The 23,220-nt window shown below is 44.3% G+C and overlaps 1 protein-coding gene across 2 annotated transcripts in view; it reads right to left on the bottom strand.

Moving 5' to 3' along the window:
• Window positions 1-388: 388 nt before the first annotated feature.
• ACOT12 (acyl-CoA thioesterase 12) overlaps window positions 389-23,220 on the bottom strand; it is a 131,049-nt gene continuing 108,217 nt past the window's right edge. For both annotated transcript variants that reach the window (XM_040341645.1, XM_040341642.1), the window contains 3 exons: window positions 14,486-14,614; window positions 2,347-2,473; window positions 389-2,007 (listed from right to left, as the gene is read on the bottom strand). In XM_040341645.1, the coding sequence (XP_040197579.1) occupies window positions 1,864-2,007; window positions 2,347-2,473; window positions 14,486-14,614 (400 nt within the window). In that variant the 3' untranslated portion in view covers window positions 389-1,863. The remainder of the gene's footprint in view (window positions 2,008-2,346; window positions 2,474-14,485; window positions 14,615-23,220) is intronic.

Consider the following 23,220-nt stretch of genomic DNA (forward strand, 5'->3'; position numbering starts at 1 on the left):
TCGCGTTCATGCAGGTTTATAAAAGAAATCAAAAAGTTAACCGTCAGCCACAATGTGTTGTGGTGCACTGTAACAAACGTGCTTTTGACCTACGTTACCTTGAAGTGCTCAGGTGCTATTCAAACCGAAATACACGGTTAACGTCATTACGGTAATGCGCAAAAGTGCAAACCCAGTCTGAAAGTATCAATTGGTATGCAAAATATCAAATATTCTGTACAATACCAAAAGTTAGAACACGGTTTGTATGTATGTGTACCTGTGATAGGAGGTGCTAAGAGTGGTCTTTGAGCTTTATAACATTGAGAAATATTTGACAAAACGACTCCATTATATGCTTGTATTTACTGACACAAAATAGCATGACAAACTCCAAATAAGGCAAGACTTTTACTAACTTGTTTTATTGCATTTTAATTAGTACATCATTTTAAACACATTTAAAAGTTATGCTTATCAAAATATTAGTGGGAGTGATGAGCTATACAGAATATCCACAACCCAGATATGTACCGGGACTTACAGCAGCCAAATATTTTTTACACCAGTTGTCACTTTTTTGTCTGATTGACAAAGCAAAGGCAACACTGCTAAATGATTTGGCACTTCTCTTCTTTATGGTAAAATCGCTTTAAAAAATTAGATAGTGTTATAAATTTACAAATTTTTAATTACACCATTCAGGTGAATAGTGAAACCTATACAGGCTTATTTAATAATTGTAGTGCATAGTGCAAAGTGCAATAACTAGATAAAAAGTTACAATAACCTTCAGCAACCAGATTCCACTGTAGTAAAAGAAGTAAAAGATTACATTTGATTGGTTACAGAGGCTCATTGTACTTTACATTGTATAGTTCGTAACGTTCAACTAGACTTGTTTTGCAATGTTGAAAAGATCTTTCAACAATATAGAACAAGTCCAGGTGAATGCAACCAATTACTACTAGCCAAGTTCAAATGTCTTTATAAAAATCACAAATCTAAAGTGACAAATGTTTTGCCTGGCATGCTCAATTACAATACAAATAATGAAGTCTTTTCTATTTCATCCATATAGACATTACTGCATATTGCATTACTCCTTGTTAAGGGTAACTTCACCTCTATGGAACTTCAGTGCCGCAATTCATATACAAGACCCTTCTACGTTGTGCAAAAAATATGAAAAGGGAAAGGCATAAGAGATGGAGGAAGGACAATCGTGTGTAGGTAAGGTGAGATATGGGCAGGTGCAGGTTGGGGGATGGGAAAACAGTTACTTGGTGCAGCTTGTGTAGTAAAAAAAGTTCTGAAGCAGAAGAAAAGGGTTTCACTTAACTCTAAGTGCTCCTTCCAGTGTTCATGGGCCTTGCATCACATATTCACAGTATAAAAAGTTATGTTTAATTGTGCTAAATGCCAAGTTTCGAGTCCAAATGACTGTTATTTGCAATTCTTACCACCTAGAATGTTCTGCGCACCCTATCTGAGATGAGCTACCTTTTGCTTTTCAGCTTGGCCCCGTGCACTTGCCTTATTAGACAAGACCAACAGCATGCATAAAAATAAATAGACAAATGACAGTAGATATGCCTATCTAGAAATGAATATGCATTAACAAAATGGTAAGCATGGAAGGTTCATGGATGAAGCTTTCAGCTATGAGATTACCCAACAGTCCACAATTGTGATAATTTTCGGAAAGAACACAAATTTCAGTAAAGTGACTAGGGTCTGCTTTGGTGAAATTGTGGCTTTGTGCAGACGTTGGTGGAAATGGTTCTGATGTAAGAAGGTTGTTGGGTTATGTTCACACATATTCACTTGGATCTGTAAACAAAATAGGAAAGTAGTCCTGGCTGATTAGAATAGCAGACTTGTCTATAATATTGTGGTATAGACCTGGGCTGTCTCCAAAAATCTTATACAAGAGGAAGCAGTCTCTTCTATGGAGTTAGACCACCCGGTGAGGTTCTCCTCAATGTATGGCATCATGTCAGATGTTAGCTGGTTTAGGTAATTTACCTGTAAATAAAAAAAATAAAGGGAATACAATAATTATAGAAACAATACAGAAGGCAACATTCTTAACATGGTAGCAGATTTGTTGCTATGAGACATTTTCATCAGCTCACAACAATCTCTGCAGTGCAGGATTGAAACTCAAATAAGGATTTGGAAATGTCCATTAGCACAGTTTTCATACAGGGGTGCAATTGGTGTTCTGTTCCCGCATTTATATACAGCATTTCTAATTTCTACATGTTATCTATGGGTCTAATGATTAGGCAGTGACTTTAATACCGACGTAATATTTATACACATTTTGGGAGACAAACATGGCTTTCTTTCTAAAAAACACACCTGACATTCATCCTTTCCAAGACTGTAAATCAGAAAGCCAGCACATCGCACCTCACTTCTCAGGAACTCTAGTGATGGAGGACAAGAGGACAAGGTCACTGATCTCTCTGCAATGACGTAAGGATCACTGGAAATATATAAAAAAAAAAAAAATGAAATATATACATCGTTATTTGAATTTGATTTTATTGTTACAGGCAATATTGTCCAAAGATTAAAATACTTCTTGCTATCCACATGCTTGGACTGACCATTGACATTATACATTGGTCTAGGCTAGGCTACCTGCTGGTTTATTTCTTAGTTCTCACTTTCAGCCCTCATTTACATCTTAAAACACAATGGGTTCAATATACCAAGACTGGAAAATGTATAATCTGGTGCAGCTGTGCATTATAGCCAGTTTTTAACTTTAGCTTGTGCAAAAAAAAAAAAAAACACAACCTGTAAGCATATTCGAGGTGGGGACCAGATCAGGTGGTAGGCACCCAAGAAGGAAGCTATTAAATTGGGCTTTAAGGGCACACAGTACAAATTGGTATAGAAAACTAGAAATGTATTGAGTATGAAATATCATAAAATCGGACAGACGTAAAATCAAATTTTAGGTCAGTGACTGATACTACAAGGGTAGTGACAACAATATACAATCTTATTATACACAAGCTTTATCTGAAAAGCACAGTTACAGGTACAATGTTGAGTTGTGTGTCCCATGTGGTATTCGAGGTTTAATGGAGGGCTTGCTCTACATGTTACGCGCTTAGCGCTTCCTCAGGAGCATAAGATATTGCATAGAATAGATCGCATTGGGGATAAGCAAGCGACGGTGGTGTATTAACCCCACAGTGGCTGGGTGGACAGAATTTATCCATCCAGCCTAGCGTGGGGATAAAATCAAAAAACACACAAAGGATTGTAAGAAAAAAGGTGTTCGGACAGTCAGGTGCTGGTAAGCACTCAAATTCACTCAAATTCGGATCCGGGGATCTACACATGCGGTAATTCAGTGCTCAATATATTAGGCTAGATAAGGTAGATGAAAACATCTAACAAGGCAATCTGTGAATCCTAGGTATAAATGCCAGAGGATATTGTATAAGACTGCCAGGACAGGATCCTGTAGCCTAGTCCGCACTTTGAATCCGCACGTGTCCCCAAGGAAACGATGACGCCGAAGTTTTCTATACCAATTTGTACTATGTGCCCTTAAAGCCCAATTTAATAGCTTCTCATCCAAATTCTCGTCATATCGGGGCATTGGCACATCTTATACAGGTGCATTCGCGGTATCACCACGCGATATATGCACATTAAAAATAGGCCCTTCCTTTTTGCAAATACCCAAGAAGGAAGGAATGACACACAGAGGCCTGAGATGTTAGAGTGCATGGTCAAGAATGTAAGATAAGGGGGGGAAAACGGTTTAAATTCCCCCCTTTTCTCATGGGATGGCAGCAGGACTAGAGATTAGCTGTAGTGGCAGTTTCAAGCTCCCCTATCGCTGGGGGAGCTAGGCAGGGTTAGTCTGCACCTGGGGCTCACGTGTACTTTGAAGTAAGTACACGTGAGTTTCCCGGTCTTTTTTGAAGGGCGACTGCTCAGCTGGTCTTATCCAGTTCCAGCTGGCCGGATTTAGGGCTATATAAGACAGGCTTTGAGGGACCGGAGTCATTCGCCTCAGAGGATAGGAGCTGTGGTGTTCTAGAGGTTTCCTCACTGAACAAACAGATTCCTCTGAGGCCAGAAGATGTCCCTTCTCCGTCAGCTGATCGAGAGAGCGGGTGAAGAAGGCGGAGAAGATTGGGTCAGGAAATGCCTGAACTTACCCCGGACATCGAGTCAAGAAGCTCCGGTGGGAGCTGCAACGTCGGTGATGGAAGCGGTCCGGTCTTCAGCGGAGAGCATCTCGGCGGTCGGCGGCACCTGTGTCTTTGAGCCTGCACTGTGCCCGGAAGAAGATGGCATCACTCCACCGGAAGACGACTTGGATCGGGGGAGGAGCATCAGCAGTAGGTCCGGTGACCAGAACACGTCAGCGAAGAGGCGGCGCATGCCGTTGCTATGGCTCTCCCCGTCCCCACCACGTCCGACGGTATCCAAGGCTACCGGAAAGAAGTCGAAAGGACGCGGAAGAGGATCCGGAGCGGCGGCAAGAGGCAGAGCGGGCGCAAAAGTCGGAGGAAGGGTAATGTATGACTCGGCTGGATATCCAGCTGGAGGTGCCCACGGGAGCGGAGTAGGAGCGGTGGAGAATCCTGTCTTTCCACAGATGTCCGTATCGGATGATTGGTGTCGGCTGTCCGGGCAAGATGAAGATGCCCTCAGTCTAGGAGTGATCGACCACGGCGCTGCCTTCAGCATGGAAGTCCAGCGGAGTGCGGAGGCTGTGTCAGCACAGGCCAGTTCACAGTGGCAGGCGCAAGACCCGGGTGAGTCAGGCAACATGACATTGTTGTCTAACATGTCTGAGCTGCTGTCTAAATTGGTTAAAGATGTACAAATTTAAAAAAACAAACAAGTTTTGCCGCTGCTCGGGAGATTTGGGCACCATCTTGTGGTCAAATTGCTAATGACAACGTTAAAGTTACTGATTCTAATCTCACGTCTTCTTTTCAATCCGCACGCATACAGAACTTACCTGAGACTTGCTTAAAAGTTCCAATACAATGTGAGGTCTCTCCATTAGGATACCATTTAGCAATTACAATAAAAGAGAAGATATGGAACGGAGAGTTTATTGACATGCGGTCATTGCTTCCTTCAGCTAAAGAGTTCATGTTTAAAGATAGGAAGATGACGACAGACGTAGGCCAGTCACTAAATCTTTTAACAATTGGTTACAATCATTTTTCATATTTTCAGGAGTTCTCTGTGAAAGATTTCCAGAAAAGAGCACAGGCCTGTTTCAACACCTAGATATAATTCTAGAGGCGTTTAAAAATTTTGGCGGCACCGCCTGGTTCTCATATGACGAGGCGTTTCGCCAAAATCTGTACATCCGTCATTGAAATGGGGAGTAAAAGATGTTGGCTTATGGTTGAATCTTTTTCTCCCCCAAAAATCTAATTATGTCAAACAAGTTCCGTCACAGCCCGCTGCGTCTGCAGTGTATAAAAAAGGTATATGCTTTAACTTTGATGGACAATGTAAATGGCCAAATTCTTGTAAATACCGGCACGAGTGTGCCTTTTGTTCAGGAACACACTCGGTGTCAAAATGTTTCAAGAAGATGGCCGCAGCTAACCAATCCACAGGGCCTAATGTTCAAAAAGGCAATCACACCGGTGAGTTGGCAAAGTATGCTCCCATGGCTGCAAATATACCCAGACAGGGTGATGGCTCAGCTGTTATTTGACGGTTTCCGGGAAGGTTTTTTATTGCCGTCTTTTTTAGGCTTGGGTTGTAAGGTTGTTAATAATCTAAAATCCGTGGAGTCATTTCCTTCCATTGTTTCCGAAAAAATTTCGAAAGAAATCTTAGAAGGTAGGGTGGAGGGTCCATTTCAGTCCCCTCCGTTCCCTGATTTTAGGATATCACCTTTAGGAATCGTCCCTAAGAAAGAAAAAAATTTGTTTCGGTTAATACACCATCTATCATTTCCTAAGGATGATTCGTTGAATGACCAAATAAATGAAGACGTTTCGTCCGTCAGGTATTCCTCTTTTGAGGATGCATTGATACTGCTTAGAAATTTAGGTCATAAGGCGCTGTTGGCAAAAGCAGATGTTAAGTCTGCTTTTCGCCTCCTACCTATTCATCCATCCTGTTTCAATTCGTTAGGTTTTTTCTTCCAAAATAAATTTTATTTTGATAAATGTCTCCCCATGGGGTGCTCATTATGTTTTTATTTCGAATCCTTTTCCACTTTTTTGGAATGGGTAGTGCGTTCGGAGTCGGGTTCCCAATTTATAATTCACTATCTAGACGATTTTCTATTCTTAGGAAAAGCGGATTCGGACGATTGTTATAGATCCTTACAATTTTTTTTTGAGATTTGCAATTTTTTCGGGGTCCCTTTAGCATTGGAAAAGACAGCTTTGCCATCCACTTGTTTGGAATTTTTAGGCATAACAATAGACTCAGAGTTAATGGAATTTTGATTACCGGAAGCAAAATTAGAATAGCTGAAAGGTTTGCTGATAGCAGTGATCAGAAAAAAGAAGGTTTGTCTAAAAGATATGCAGTCTCTGTTAGGGTCGTTAGCTTTCGCTACCAGAATAATTCCGATGGGTAAGGTATTTTCAAGGAAGTTATACCTTGCCATTTCAGGTTTAAAATCCCCCTTTTCACATATACGGGTTACATCTGAAATGAGGGAGGACATCCTGGTATGGTTGCAATTTTTGCAACACTTTAATGGAAGGATGGTTTGGCAAAATTACTTTATTTCCAACAAGGAGCTGCTTCTGTTTACGGATGCGGCCGGTTCTTGCGGCTTTGGTGCACTATGGAGAAGCCAATGGTGTGCTGAACGATGGCATGGCAGCTGGAAACAGAAGGGTGTACTAAAGAATATAGTTTTCTTGGAACTGTTCCCCATAGTTGTGGCTCTGGAACTGTGGGGAACATGTTTTAAGAATAAAAGATTCATTATTAGAACGGATAATAAGGGGGTCATGTTCGCAATCAACTGCCTATCTTCTAAATCTCCGCCGGTCATTACTTTGCTCAGCCACGTTATTTTCAAATGCTTAAGTTTAAATATATGGTTAAAAGCTGTGCATGTGGCGGGTAAAGATAATGAGTTGGTGGATGCTTTATCTCGCCAACAGATGGACCGTTTTTTTCGGCTTTTTCCAGAGGCGGATCCGATGGGTCTGCATTGCCCTCCTCAGTTATGGGATTTAATCTGAAACCAGTATCCGAGTATATTGTGAATTCTGTGGCTCGCTCAACTTGGGTTGGATACAGATCGGCCTGGTTGATGTGGTTAGCCTTTTTGAACTCTCTAAGACAGCCGGCTGGCATGTTCTCTGAACATTTAGTTTTGATGTTCATGCAATCGTTATTTGAGAAAAAATATTCTTGGGCTTATGTTACCAAAACTTTAGCAGGTGTGTCTTTCTTTTGCAAACTAAATGATTTACCGTCTTGCCTAAGTTTCTTTTCCGTGCGTCAAGCCTTAAAAGGTTACAAGAAAGGACATTTTACGCCGGATCGCCAGATGCCGGCGCTTCTGAATAACTTATGCGCGGTAACAGGTCAGGTTTGTTTTTCTAGTTTTGAAGCAGTACTCTTTCAAGCAGTCTTTTCTTTAATGTTTTACGCAGCACTTGGGGTGTCAGAATTAGACATTATTCAAGTAGCAGATGTCTTTATTTCTGACTCGGCGGTTCGTCTATTTTTGCGACGATCTAAGACGGACCAGATGGGCAAAGGCATTTGGGTCAATTTAGCGGCTTGCGAAAGCTCATTGTCCTGTCCAGTGAAATTATTAGGTAATTACAGTAGGTGTTTGTGATATTGTGTTTTTAGCACGACAGCATCGCGCTGATTCTCGGCGACATGGTGCCGAGATCTCGCCGACATCTCGCACTCACTGGAATAGTGACAGCACATCCCAGCAAGCGTGTCATAGAAGCGGCGGGAGATCCGACTTGGATTCCCGCCAATTCTACACGTGTGCGGCGTTTGTTACGAATCCTGAGGGGGAAGTCCCCGCCGGATTTTAAATAAAAATCCGGCATGGGTTCCCCCCTCAGGAGCATACCGGGCCCTTAGGTCTGTTATGGGTTGTAAGGAGAGCCCCCCTACACCGAAAAAAACGGCGTAGGGGGTCCCCCTACAATCCATACCAGACCCGTATCCAAAGCACGCTACCCGGCCGGCCAGGAAGGGAGTGGGGACGAGCGAGCGCCCCCCCCCCTCCTGAGCCGTACCAGGCTGCATGCCCTCAACATGGGGGGGTTGGGTGCTCTGGGGCAGGGGGGCGCACTGCGGCCCCCCCCACCTCAGAGCACCCTGTCCCCATGTTGAGGAGGACAGGGCCCCTTCCCGACAACCCTGGCCGTTGGTTGTCGGGGTATGCGGGCGGGAGGCTTATCGGAATCTGGGAGCCCCCTTTAATAAGGGGGCCCCCAGATACCGGCCCCCCACCCTAAGTGAATGGATATGGGGTACATCGTACCCCTAACCATTCACCTGTAGGAAAAATGTCAAAGTTAATAAACACACCACACAAGGGTTTTTAAAATAATTTATTTTTCTGCTCCGGAGGCTCCCCCTGTCTTCTTTATTAGCTCTTTTACCAGGGGGAGCTTCTTCTTTGACGTCTTCGGGTGGGTGGGGGCCGCCGTCTGGTTCTCTTCCACCGCCGGGGGGGGGTCGCTTTTAAAAAAGCCCCCACCCCCCGGCGGGTTTCCTCCGGCGTCTTCGGCGGGGGGGCTTCTTCTTCCGCTATCCTGACGGGTCTTCTCCGCTATTCGGGGGGTCTTCTCAACTCTCCGGGGGTCTCCTAAGTTCGCCGCTCTCCGCTGTTGACTCGGCGCACCCCGGTTCTTCGTCTCGCTGTCCGGTGCCTTCTTCCGTGCTGTACGTCTTCTTCTCCTTCCGTGCTGTGACGTCATGTTCTTCACTTCTCTTCTTCTCCCGATGTTGACACGTCGCCTTTCCTCTCTGCAATGACGGGTGCATCGGACCTATATAGGCCTCACAATCCCATCATGCTCTGTACCTACCCATGTGATACCTACCCACGTGGGACCCACAGAGCATGATGGGATTGTGAGGCCTATATAGGTCCGATGCACCCGCCATTGCAGAGAGGAAAGGCGACGTGTCAACATCGGGAGAAGAAGAGAAGTGAAGAACATGACGTCACAGCACGGAAGAAGAACTCACAGCACGGAAGGAGAAGAAGACGTACAGCACGGAAGAAGGCACCGGACAGCGAGACGAAGAACCGGGGTGCGCCGAGTCAACAGCGGAGAGCGGCGAACATAGAAGGAGACCCCCGGAGAGTTGAGAAGACCCCCCGGATAGCGGAGAAGACCCGTCGGGATAGCGGAAGAAGAAGCCCCCCCGCCGGAGGAAACCCGCCGGGGGGTGGGGGCTTTTTTAAAAGCGACCCCCCCCCGGCGGTGGAAGAGAACCAGACGGCGGCCCCCACCCACCCGAAGACGTCAAAGAAGAAGCTCCCCCTGGTAAAAGAGCTAATAAAGAAGACAGGGGGAGCCTCCGGAGCAGAAAAATAAATTATTTTAAAAACCCTTGTGTGGTGCGTTTATTAACTTTGACATTTTTCCTACAGGTGAATGGTTAGGGGTACGATGTACCCCATATCCATTCACTTAGGGTGGGGGGCCGGTATCTGGGGGCCCCCTTATTAAAGGGGGCTCCCAGATTCCGATAAGCCTCCCGCCCGCATACCCCGACAACCAACGGCCAGGGTTGTCGGGAAGGGGCCCTGTCCTCATCAACATGGGGACAGGGTGCTCTGAGGTGGGGGGCCACAGTGCGCCCCCCTGCCCCAGAGCACCCAACCCCCTCATGTTGAGGGCATGCAGCCTGGTACGGCTCAGGAGGGGGGGGCGCTCGCTCGTCCCCACTCCCTTCCTGGCCGGCCGGGTAGCGTGCTTTGGATACGGGTCTAGTATGGATTGTAGGGGGACCCCCTACGCCGTTTTTTTCGGCGTAGGGGGGCTCTCCTTACAACCCATAACAGACCTAAGGGCCCGGTATGCTCCTGAGGGGGGAACCCATGCCGGATTTTTATTTAAAATCCGGCGGGGACTTCCCCCTCAGGATTCATAACAAACGCCGCACACGTGTAGAATTGGCGGGAATCCAAGTCGGATCTCCCGTCACTTCTATGACGGCTCTGTCTCCATCGCGGCAAGCCAGCTTGGCGCTGGCTCCCGCGATGGGGCTCGTAGGTGCTCAATCTCGCCGAGAAAGAGCGAGATTGACACAATATCGGGTTCACCTACTGTATATCAATATAAGACCTGGTTTATCTCAGAAATTCTTCATTCATGAGTCAGGTCGTCCTCTGACCAAATTTCAGTTTCATAGCGTGTTCCGCAAGTGTTTGAAGGCTCTTAATTTAAATACGAGGGTATTGTCTTCACATTCTTTCAGAATAGGGGCAGCAACAGAAGCTGCCAGGTTGGGTTTAGATTCAAGCATAATCAAACAGGTTGGTAGGTGGAGGTCTGATCGATACTTATTGTACATTCCTCCTAACCAGTTTTTTTAATTCATTTCAGGTAACGTCCGAACGATCTGGATCGTCGGGCATTCCTTCATTTTTTGGGCTCACCAGAGAGCAGTTGAACGAAGCTACACTAGCAATCTGGGTAAGGATCCGGCACTTTTCAAAGTTATTTGGTTCGGCAGGAGAGGCATGCTTTGGTCAAGTTTATCTTGGGAAATCAGTCAAATTCTTCAGCGTTATTCCCCTCCAGATGTTTTTATCTTACATCTGGGGGGAAATGATATTGGGAAACTGAGGACATTGGACATCATCTTTAACCAGTTCCCGACCCCCGCATGTACATATACGTCCACAATATGGCACGTACAGGCACATGGGCGTACACGTACGTCCTCGCCTATTAGCGGGTGGGGGGTCCGATCGGGACCCCCCCCGCTACATGCGGAGGTCGGGTCCGCTCGGGGAGCGATCCGGGACCACGGCGCGGCTATTTGTTTATAGCCGCTCCGTCGCGATCGCTCCCCGGAGCTGAAGAACGGGGAGAGCCGTGTGTAAACACGGCTTCCCCGTCCTTCACTATGGCGGCGCATCGATCGCGTCATTCCCTTTATAGGGAAGACACGATCGATGACGTCATTCCTACAGCCACACCCCCAAACAGTTGTAAACACATACTAGGTGCACCCTAACTCCTACAGCGCCACCTGTGGTTAACTCCCAAACTGCAACTGTCATTTTCACAATAAAGAATGCAATTTAAATGCATTTTTTGCTGTGAAAATGACAATGGTCCCAAAAATGTGTCAAAATTGTCCGAAGTGTCCGCCATAATGTCGCAGTCACGAAAAAAATTGCTGATCGCCGCCATTAGTAGTAAAAAAAAAAAAAAATAATAAAAATGCAATAAAACTATCCCCTATTTTGTAAACGCTATAAATTTTGCGCAAACCAATCGATAAACGCTTATTGCGATTTTTTTTACTAAAAATAGGTAGAAGAATACGTATCGGCCTAAACTGAGGAAAAAAAATGTTTTTATATATGTTTTTGGGGGATATTTATTACAGCAAAAAGTAAAAAATATTGCTTTTTTTTCAAAATTTTCGCTCTATTTTTGTTTATAGCGCAAAAACTAAAAACCGCAGATGTGATCAAATACCACCAAAAGAAAGCTCTATTTGTGGGGAAAAAAGGACGCCAATTTTGTTTGGGAGCCACGTCGCACGACCGCGCAATTGTCTGTTAAAGCGACGCAGTCCCGAACTGTAAAAACACCTTGGGTCTTTAGGCTGCATATTGGTCCGGGGCTTAAGTGGTTAAAGTTAGGGATGATCTCCATAGGCTTCAATTGTCTTTCCCGCACACTGTTTTTGTTTTTTCAGAGATCGTGCAGAGGTTGAAATGGATTTCCTTTCCCCCTCTAGAAAAAATCAGACGTTGCATAAATAGAGCTTTGTCTAAATTGCTTTCTCCTCTGGGTGTTATTTGTTACAGGCACACGAAATTGGAGGGGTTGATTCCTGGTCTTTTTAGGGCCGACGGAATTCACCTGTCCAATATTGGATTGGACATTTTCAACACAGGTTTGTGTTCCTGTGTTGAACTAGCCGCGGTTGTGGGTGCTGGTGACAGGTGGGCATGAAGTCCCCCCTGTCTTATGGATTTTTAATTTTATGATAAATGCAGCCTGAGCCTTAGTGACTAGGTTGTTTTCTGAGTTATTTTTGGAATAAAGTTTAATGGTTTGAATAAATTTTAATGTTAAAACCAATAATAAAGCAGTCGCGGCCTTAATACCCCAGAGGAGTGTGTTATTTATTTAAATTATTTAAGGTATTTATGTATGGTCAAATGTTCCTGCTTGCTATCCCATGTAAGAAAAGGGGGGAAAACGGTTTCATTTCCCCCCTTTTCTCATGGGATGGCAGCAGGACTAGAGATTAGCTGTAGTGGCAGTTTCAAGCTCCCCTATCTCTGGGGGAGCTAGGCAGGGTTAGTCTGCACCTGGGGCTCACGTGTACTTTGAAGTAAGTACACGTGAGTTTCCCAGTCTTTTTTGAAGGGCGACTGCTCAGCTGGTCTTATCCAGTTCCAGCTGGCCGGATTTAGGGCTATATAAGACAGGCTTTGAGGGACCGGAGTCATTCGCCTCAGAGGGAGGAGCTGTGGTTTCCCCTCCCCCCCTTTTTTCTTTTTTATTCATCTTTGACGCGAGCTGTTATTATGTGGTGGTGTGTCACCTTTGCATTTATATGCATAAGAGTGGTATGTTTATATATATTGCAAGGGGGGACAAGGTTTGTTATGAATTTTATATTAATTAAAGATTGGATTTTTAATTTTATGATAAATTCAGCCTGAGCCTTAGTGACTAGGTTGTTTGAGTTATTTTTGGAATAAAGTTTAATGGTTTGAATACATTTTAATGTTAAAACCAATAATAAAGCAGCCGCGGCCTTAATACCCCAGAGGAGTGTGTTATTTATTTAAATTATTCAAGGTATTTATTTATTTATTTATGTATGGTCAAATGTTCCTGCTTGCTATCCCATGATCCAAGCACACTAACAGTCTATGCAGAGGTTTCAACAGGCAGAACACACACCGATAATTATGCAGTACTTGTGCAGAACAATGCTCGAGGACGGATAGCAGCTGGCACAGGAAGCGGCTTATAGGAAGTAAGTAACGAGGCACTGAAGTGGAAAGATTCCACACAGCAACAACAGTCCTTATACTGTCCCTTCTCCTCGGGAACCTTTCCCTACTCTAGGCGCACTCTCCATAGCCAGCAGGTTCCTGTCCCTAATCCAACCACATGCAAAATAAATAGGCACACACAGGCATCATATTCAGAGACTTTCAAGACACATCTGCTTCTGATTGAGGTCTGTGAGAAACTTTTTTTTACATCAACATTCTGCAAGATCTGAAGCAATTTACAACATATTATTGAAATATATCAAGAACTTCCTTTAACATAGATGAAACATTTGATCACAAGCATTAGTGCAGGTAAAGTAGTTGTAAACCCTTAAATATACCCACTGAAGTGACTGGCCTCAGGTGATACACAGAGCTGAAACAAATTCTCATACATAAGTTGTACTTGTTTATTTGCAGCCCTTTCTCCTCTAAATCTTTCTAAAAAAACAAATAAACACACCAAAGACTCTTAGCTTCAGCAGGCAGGGGGTGGGGAACAGATGCCACACACGGAAAGGAGAGCAGAGTGTAACCTGAGATCCGAGTAGAGGGAAAAGAAGAAAATGACAAACTCCGAGAAACATGCACATCCGCGGCCGTCAAATCACCTGCTGTGTGCTGAAGAGAAGGGAGGGGCTGTCTTTCCATATTTGGTGCTTTGGCTTGAGGCCAATACACACTATAGAGGGATATATTAATATTAGATATATTAGAAATGTTATTTGTGCCTAAGCAGTACCCTGAAAAAAACAAATGCACCTTTGTTTGGAATACCTCTTGAAAAATAGCAGCAAGCATGCCTAGGCACTCTTGTGCCTACAGCCTCATAACCGTACATCTGCCGTGTGAGATCTAAGGCACTGGCGCCTTTAACTTCTAGTCTCAGGAAATTGGAGTGAGATTTGGTGATATCATTACTGTGCTGTCCACTATTCTCCTTGCTGGAGGCTCTGACATGTTGAAGAAAAGCCCTATCTTTACACAAAGCAGAACACCACATGGTAATGTCAGTAATGAAAGAAATATTAGCTGCAAGGAGCGCACAGGCAATACTGGTGACCTATTTTTTCCCCCTTCCACTGGTACAACTCCAGGTGTTGAACTTGTGCATCTATTAGGATTATACACGGCATGACAACAATGATGATTACACAAGGCATGACAACAAAACTCAAAATATCTAGTCCCGATTTGTGTCATCAGTCCAGGGGTTTGGAAACAACTTTCTGGTGGATTAAACATACAGCAAGTTGGTGTGTTCAAGCTGTGACTCACCCAATTTTACATGGAGATCTTCGAGACATCAGCACCACAAAGTCCCTGGACTTGCTTTGCTTTATAGGCGGGGAAGTTATATAAAAAATGTTATCATCATCACTGGCAGTTTCAACTACTTTACAGCTTCTGAAAATATAATAGAAATAAAAAAGGGATAGACTTCATTAATCTTCAAAATCATCAAAAATTGAAATGTATATCTAAAAAAAAAGCAGAACACACTATACAACAGAAGTCAGTTTGATGTAAAGATCGGTGTGGATTAAGATTTTAGAAGAAGAGGAAAAAAAAAAAAAAAGTAGGATTTTTAATAACAGCTTACCTGTAAAATCCTTTTCCTTGATTACACCACTGGACACAGAGCTTTAATCATTACATAGTGGGTTGTGTACACTGGCACAACTAATGAGAACAAGTTCCCCTCCATAGAACTCCTCCCATACAGGAAGTACCTTAGTTTTTGTAGCAAAGCAGTAAGGATTCCATAGAAGGGGGGGGGGGACTTCTGTATTCTGTGGTGTACTCAAAGAAAAGGATTTGACAGGCAAGAGGTTATCTAAAAAAAATCCTACTTTCTTTATCGTACACCAGGGGACACAGAGCCTTAATCATTACATAGTGGGACATTTCAGAGCAACGCTCAATATGAAGGGTGGGAGACACAGATCAAATCAGGCCGTCAATGGACAAGAAGCCCTAGATCGTTGCCTGCAGCACGCTACGCCCGAAGGCAGAATCCTCATGTCCTCTAACATCGATGTGATAGAATTTGGTAAATGTATGGACTGAAGACCAAGTTGGAGCTTTACAGATCTGAGCCATTGAAGCCTGGTGATGCACTGCCCATGAAGCACTTTTTGCCCTGGTCGAGTGCACCTTAACAGGAAAAGGAGGAGCCTTATTTCTTAAACCATAAGCTTGAACAATTACTTGTCGAATCCACCCAGCAATGGTGGATTTTGATGCCGGCTGGCCCTTCTTGGGACCATCTAGCACAATGAACAAAAACATCAGTTTTACTTATCTGCCGCTAGCGGTCTCTGAAAAAAAAAAATGATAGAGCCGATATTTGACCCTTGATGGTACTCAGGGCTAATATCCATTCCTAATTGGCAAAAGGCGAGAATCCTACTTGTAGCATACTTTGGAGGATTCCACCCTCTGAATTCACACTAGGAAACATACGCCTTCCAGACTCTGTAGTAGATTAGCCTGGAGGCTGGCTTTCTAGCATTAACGAGTGTAGAAAGAACTGGACCCCAAGAGCCCTAGTTTTTTCAAAATGTGGGTGTCAGTAACCAGGCCGTCAAATTCAGCTTCTGTAAGGAAGGGTGGAACACTGGACCCTGTGATAGCAGGTCGTGTCGTAGTGGAAGCACCCAAGGTCTTCCTACCGCCATCTTTATGATCTCGCAATACCAAGACCTCTGGGCCAATTTGGGGCCACTAGGAGTACTGGTATTCCCTCCTCCTTGATCCTGCCCAGCAATCTCTGTAAAAGAGGGATCGGGGGGAATACAGAGATCAGTGAAAAACGATTCTAAGGAATTGTCAGAACATCCGTTCTGTAAACAAGCAGATCTCTTGTCCAGGACACAAAGTTGTCCAACTTCCTGTTGAGCCTGGAAGCCAACAGGTCTACATCTGGGGTCTCCCCATCTCTGGCATATTGCCTGAAAGACATCAGGGTGGAGAGACCACTCGCCTGGTGACAGCTGCTGGTGACTTAAATAGTCCACTTGCCAGTTTTCTACCCCTGGAATGAAGATTGCAGAAAGACAAGGAACATGTTTTTCTGCCCATGTCAAAATCCGATTCACCTTTTCTGAGCATCCCGACTCCGGGTGCCTCCTTGGTGATTGATTTAAGCTACTGCAGTAGCATTGTCGGATTGAATCCGAACAGGGTGACCCTGTAACCTGTGTGTCCAGGTTCTGAGGGCCAAGTATACTTCCCCGAATCCCCAGTATGTTAATGGGCAAGCTCTCTTTGGTTTTGGCCCAGGTATCCTGGGCTGAAGCTTCTTCTAATACTGCTCCCCAACCCAACAGGCTGGCAACCATAGACACCACCTTCCAGGTGACTGGGAGAAAGGACCTTCCTTTCCTCAAGTTTACAGTCTTTAACCACCAACTGAAGCTTTGGCGCACCTGTGGAGACAGGTGCATGGGTAAATCCAGAGCTTGGCTTCTCCTGTTCCAGGCAGCTAGAATACTGCCTTGCAGTAGTCTCAAATGAAACTGGGCACAAGGAAAAGAGGCCACCATATTCTCCAATAGCCTCATGCAAAGGCGAATTGATGGTCCCTTCTTCACCCTGACCTTGTGGATCAATTCTCTTAGGGTCCCCAATCTTTGGCTCTGGTAAGAGTACCCTGCTTTGGGCTGTGTATGATCATGCCCAAATACTCTACCCTTCTTAGGGCTTGTAGAGAGGATTTCTGTAGGTTTATGATCCATCCTAAATGCTCCAGGTATCTAACTGTATTGTGCACCGCATGATGCAATCCTGCCACTGACTGATCTGTCACAAGTAGATCGTCTAGATAGGCTGTCACCGTTATGCTCTGTGCTCTCAAGTTTGCCAACAGTGGGGCCATAACTTTTGTAAATGCCCGGGGGGTGCGGTGGCCAAACCAAAAGGCAGAGCTACAAACTGGAAGTGGCGATGTTCTACCGCGAACCTTGGGAACTTTGTGAGTGGGATAAATAGGCACATGTAAAGGGGCGTCCTTGACGTCTAAAGATGCCAAAAACTCCCCACCTTGTAGGGTGGCGCCCACGGAGCAAATGGTTTCCATTTGGAAATGGTGAATGTTCAGAAACTGGTTTAGAGCCTTTAGGTCCAGAATTGGTCCGACGTCCCCATTTGGTTTTGGAACCACAAAGAGGTTTGAATAAAACCCTGCACCTCCCTCTTTTAGGGGGACTTCCTTGATTACCCCACGAGACAGCAAATGATCCAAACCTCGAAGAAGGATTCTCTCTTTACTGGATCTTTGGAGACCCTTGAACTTCGGAACCGATAAGGTTGGGTCTCTCGAAATTCCAGCTTGTACATCAGGGATCCTGGATCTCTATCTGCCAAGCTGCTGAAAACTGCCAAAGTCGTCCCCCCACTCGGTCAAGCTGGGGAGCCCCTTCATGAGGAAGATTTGGGGCTTTGCTTGTTAGCCCTTTGCCCCCACTGCTTCCTGTTTTTCTGGGCCTGGCCTTGGTCTTTAGCCTTTGAGATGGTCTGAGAATGCAGTCGCCACTAAAATACAGGTGACCGAGTCCTGATGAATGAATTAAATAATCAATTGTGTGATACAATCTAAAGCTCGAGAGCATATAGTCCTTTGAGATCATCCCACATGCGTGTGTTCCTTGCTGGGGAAAAAAATAGCTTGAACCGTTCCCCGTTGATGGCCAATAGGGAGAAACGCAGCGTCGGGTGGAGCATCAGGAGCCGACGTCACCACATTCCCAACTGATCGGCCAGAGCCGAAGCTGTTTAAACTTTTTTCACCCGGACTTTTAACTTTGTTGCCAAAAGCCTTTTAGATGTCAGTGTTATTTCCAGCAATTGGAATAAAGAGAATTTTTTTTATTATGTCACTGCACTATGAAGACTTTCTTTTCTCTCCATTTATACCACTTGTAAAAATCTTCCCTGGTAGATGGTAGCCGAACAAAGATATATTGAGACCCCGTCCCCAAGCAGGCAAAGAGAGTGGCTCGACAAACAGAAGGTCTATAAAATGGCTACTATGAGAAAGGCAGAGAACCATCGAATATTTCAAAGACAAACCCAATTTGGGGAGGGGGAGAAAGTGGGGCGAGTTTTGTCCTTGTTGACTCGGGCCAACTCCCCCTCTTCAAATATTTTGGCAATTAGGTCCTTAGCAGGTGATATCTCTACGGACGGTAGTGAAATAAGACAAATATTCCATGGCTTTTATAAATCTCTCTACAAATCAAGGGGAGGAAACGAAGAAATGGAAATCTTCTTCCAGGGAACCCCAACTCCAACACTATCAGATAAAGATAGGGAAAAGTTGGACTCTCCAGTTACATTGGAAGAATTACAGAGGGCAGTAGCGGGGATGTCCAGCCACAAAGCACCCGGCCCGGACGGCCTCCCAATAGAGATCTATAGGCGCTTTGGTGGAGCTTTGCTACCAGAACTACTTCAGACATTGAAAAGTGCTTTCTTAGAAGGGCAGCTTCCCTCCTCCATGATGGAGGCAACGATTGTTGTAATCCATAAAGAGGGAAAGGATAAACTAGACCCGATTTCCTACCGCCCAATATCATTGCTCTGTACAGATGCAAAAATCCTTGCCAAAGTACTGGCAGATCGCTTAAAAGGGTGTATTGAGAGCCTTATCCACTCTGATCAATCAGGATTCATTCCAAACAGGTCAACTAGCAAAAACATCAGAAGAGCCTTCTTAAATATACAGATCCCCATTGACAATGAGGGCCCTAGAGCTCTGCTGGCTTTAGACGCCGCTAAAGCTTTTGATAGTATCGAGTGGCCATACCTATGGAAGGTATTAGAAAGCTTTGGATTTGGCCCAACATTTATTAAGTGGGTCAAACTCCTATACAGCGAACCACGAGCAAAAATTAAAATCAACGGTGAAGTCTCAGATATATTTGAGCTTGAGAGAGGGACGAGACAGGGCTGTCCCCTTTCACCGCTTCTGTTCGCACTTGCTATGGAACCTCTTGCTATCAAAACCAGATTAAATAAAGACATACAAGGATTTAGAAGGGGTACAGAGGACAAGATATCGCTTTTTGCGGACGATGTCCTGTTTTTTATAGGAAATGTGGATAGCTCGTTGATTACAGTGGTCCAAATGATTAAGGAGTTTGGAAGATTCTCGGGGCTAAGTGTGAATTGGGATAAGTCGGCCCTACTCCCATTAGATCCGCTGGGGGTTCAGACAATCGCCGAAATGCCCCAGCTGAAAATATCAACAAAATTGAAATATTTGGGGGTTTGGATCACTAGTGAAGTTAAGGAGTACACCACTAATAATATAGCTCCACTATTGTTGAGACTGAGATTAAAGAAGGATGCTTGGGGCCGCTTCCCCCTCTCTGTAGCTGGGAGATGCAACCTGATAAAAATGATCTGGCTACCCCAGATACTGTATGTTCTCCACAACTCTCCAATTTGGGTGAACCAAATATGGTTCAAACGAATGGAAACATTATTCAGGGAGTTAATGTGGAAGGGAGGCCAGGCCAGAATTAGATTGCAGACTATGCAGCTCCCGGTTGGGGAGGGGGGGATGGCGGTCCCACACCCTAAAACATATTTTTTGGCATCTCAGTTGCAACACATGGTGGGTTGTGGTATTCAAAATTCGGGCAATAACGACTTTAGATTAATCCTATTAAGGTCCCCACATAAAATCCTAATAGAAGCCCTGGAGGCAGACTCACTTCACTATCAGTGCCCAACTGTAAAGCTAATCAACAAGGTGTGGCAAACTACTAAAGCTTTGCTGGGATATACCGGTGTAACGGAGTATGCCCCCCTTGGGCATAATGAAAACTTGACAGAACTTAAAGATATTGAAATCCCTAAGATCTGGGAGAATCAGGGGATATCACGGGTATTACATATGTATGAGGGTGACTTAATTAAAACGTTTTCGAAATTGAGGAGTGAATTTAACATACCAAATAAAACATTCTTTAAATATTTACAAGTCAGGCACGCCCTCCAAACCCAATTTAAGATCCATCCGATGGTTAGGACCCATACCCCTGAGCTCCTTAAAATGATTCAGACTAATATTACAAAAGGTCAAATTTCTGTACTGTACGGGAAATTGGGGGCTAAAGCCATAAGTCAAACTGGGGTCTCTAAAAGCCGAGAAAGATGGGAAAGAGACATTGGATTGCTAACCTCTGAGCAGTGGAACCAAATCTTACAGAGAGGAACATTGGTGTCAATTGCCCCTGCGCAGAGATTGTCCCACCTATTTCTACTGCACAGGGTCTATTACACCCCTAAAAAAATGTTTGTATTAGGCTGGAATGTAAACGATGAATGCCCCAGATGCAAAGCAACTGGAGATTTTATCCACATGTTCTGGAGATGCCCCAAGCTTTTTAGATATTGGATAGAAGTGATAAATAGGATTAATAAGATCTTTAAGACCTCTTTAGAGCCGGAGGCCAGAACTTGTCTACTAGGGGACACGGAAGAACATAGAATCCCTGCAGGAGCTCTGGAAAGCGTGCTTAGGTGCCTTTTCCAAGCTCGGAAGTTAATAGCACAGAGATGGCAAGCGCATGTTCCTCCAACAGTCGAGAACTGGGTTGAAAACATCAATGCTCTGATTTGGTGCGAAAGGGTGGCCTTTATTAAGCAAGGAAATTACAACAGGTTTAGAAGAGTGTGGGAGCCTTGGCTGACAGAAATGGGAATATCTGTAGAGAGATAGTCTCTATAGGGGGATCACAAACCCCCCTTTTACTCCAGTAGATGATAAAACCGAATGACAAGGATAAATTAATCTAATAGCGCTCTCTCCAGCTTTGGATATGCTGGATTCCCTTTCCAGGTCTTTGAGATTAGACCCTCTCTCCTTTATTGTGTTTTTTATCTCTCTTTTTGCGCTCTTTTTTAATCTACTCTTTTTTTTTTTGTGTACCCCCTGCCAACCAAACAAAAGACAATTTAGACCAAGATATCTGCCTCTACTTTTTTATAAATAAATTTATAATATTAATAGGGAGGGTGGGAGGGGGGAGAAGAGAGGGAGGGGATGGGGTAAATTAAGGAATTTAAATGAAATATGCTTGGCTATAGGTTGAAATACAATGTAACTGTACCAGACAATGTAAACTATAGCTATGTAAACATATAAATCTGTAGATATGCCTATTTCTTGGAAAACAATAAAGAAAAATTAAGATAAAAAAAAAAAAAAAATCTTCCCTTCACGTGAGCTCCTTCACTGAGAGATCTGTTTGGAGATTGTGATATCCCTGCCACCTGTAGAGGAGGAAGAGGTGCACAAGTGAGCATTCCATCCAGCTGATGTCCCTGAATGATCTGTGGATCTGTTCCTTCACTGAAAGACCCGTCTGGAGATCGTGACATCCCTGCAATCTGCAGAGGAGTAAGAGGGGTACAAGTGAGCGTCCCATCCAGCTGATGTGCCTGAATGATCTTTGGATCTGGTAAGCGGCTATTCACTTATTTGTTGAAGGTTAAGATTGAAGGCATCCTCTTATTGGGTTGATCGGTTCAAGCTATTTTTTTCCCCAGGAAGGAACACACGCATGTGGGATGATCTCATAGGACTATATGCTCGAGCTTTAGATTGTATCACACAATTGATTATTTCATTCATTCATCAGGACTCAGTCACCTGTATTTTACTGTTTAGGTTGTGCACTTATTTGTTGTATTTTTTCATGCGTTTTTGAGCCTCATATTCAGGCTTTTATTTAGGTGCTGCACCACTATCAAAAACTTTTTCATTTCAGCCACGCAATTATTGCTTTGCATTCACAGGTGTGTTTTTTACATCACTTTTACTTTTTTGTATATCAGGGGTAGCGCGGATTGTTCCTGTTACACAATGCCGTCGCCACTGCCTAGAGGCAGATGTTCTGGGAGCTGGGGAGAGAGAACGTTTAAAACAAGGACGCTTGTTTTTCTTCTTCTCCCGCATTAGAGTAGTCTTGCCGCTTGATATCTTTTGGATATACTTTTCCAAATCATCCCCAAAGAGGCGTTCACCATGAAAGGGAAAACTGGTCAAAAGCTTTTTGCATGGGGCTTCCGCTTTAGTCCAAGAATTCTGCGCATATGCACCAGCTGGAGCGCAAGTCGAGATGCTTGTTGAACAGAATCTCTAATGGCATCTACTGTGAAACGGCCCTAGGCATATTTTCCCAAAATTCTACCTGCTCCGGAGGCAGATCTTTCAGCCCCTTTTTCACTTGATCCTTTAAGACCTGACACATACCCATTGCCACCACAGCAGATTGGGCCACTGCTCCCGCCAGGAGAAAGGAAGACTTCAGTAAAAATGCCAACTTTTTCTCAGAAGGATCTTTAAATACCTGGGCATTGTCCACCAGACAGGTTAATCTTTTATTTACACAAGAGTTCGCCGCATCCACTGAAGGCACACTCCATTTCTTGGTAAACTTCTCCTTCATGGGATAAAGAACTTCAAACTTCCTAGGAGGAAAAAGGCTCATCTGGATGCTTCCAGTCTGCGTAAATCAGATTCTCCAATAAAGGATGAACCGGAAAAGGAGCATGCAGCCTGTGGGGATTTTTAATGAACCCAGGGAGGAGACATGCGAGTCAGTTAACTCTGAATAAGGCAACTTGAATGCAGAGCGCACTGTTTTAGTATAATATTGCACCTACAATTTAAGAACCTGGGAAGCAGAAAAAGGTTCTTCTGAAATCCCAGATCCTTTTGACTCCTCATCCTTATTCTCTGATGGTGCTATATCATCCACATCCCCTACTGAAGGGAGATCTGAAACAGGAGTTCTGCTTTTTGTCCTTTTGTGAGGACTTTGCAATCAACGTAGCGATTCTTCCTTCTAAATTGTTTAGGGCTACTGCCAAAGTGTCCTCAGTGACATATGCAGGCCCAGGCACCATAGGAGAGGCTGTTACTTCTGATGGAGTCAATGGCTCATCCTGTACAGCTGCATCATATATTACTGGAGGGGAAAGTACCAAGCGGGCCC

This window comes from Rana temporaria, chromosome 1, assembly GCF_905171775.1.
Source record: "Rana temporaria chromosome 1, aRanTem1.1, whole genome shotgun sequence".
NCBI lineage: Eukaryota > Metazoa > Chordata > Amphibia > Anura > Ranidae > Rana > Rana temporaria.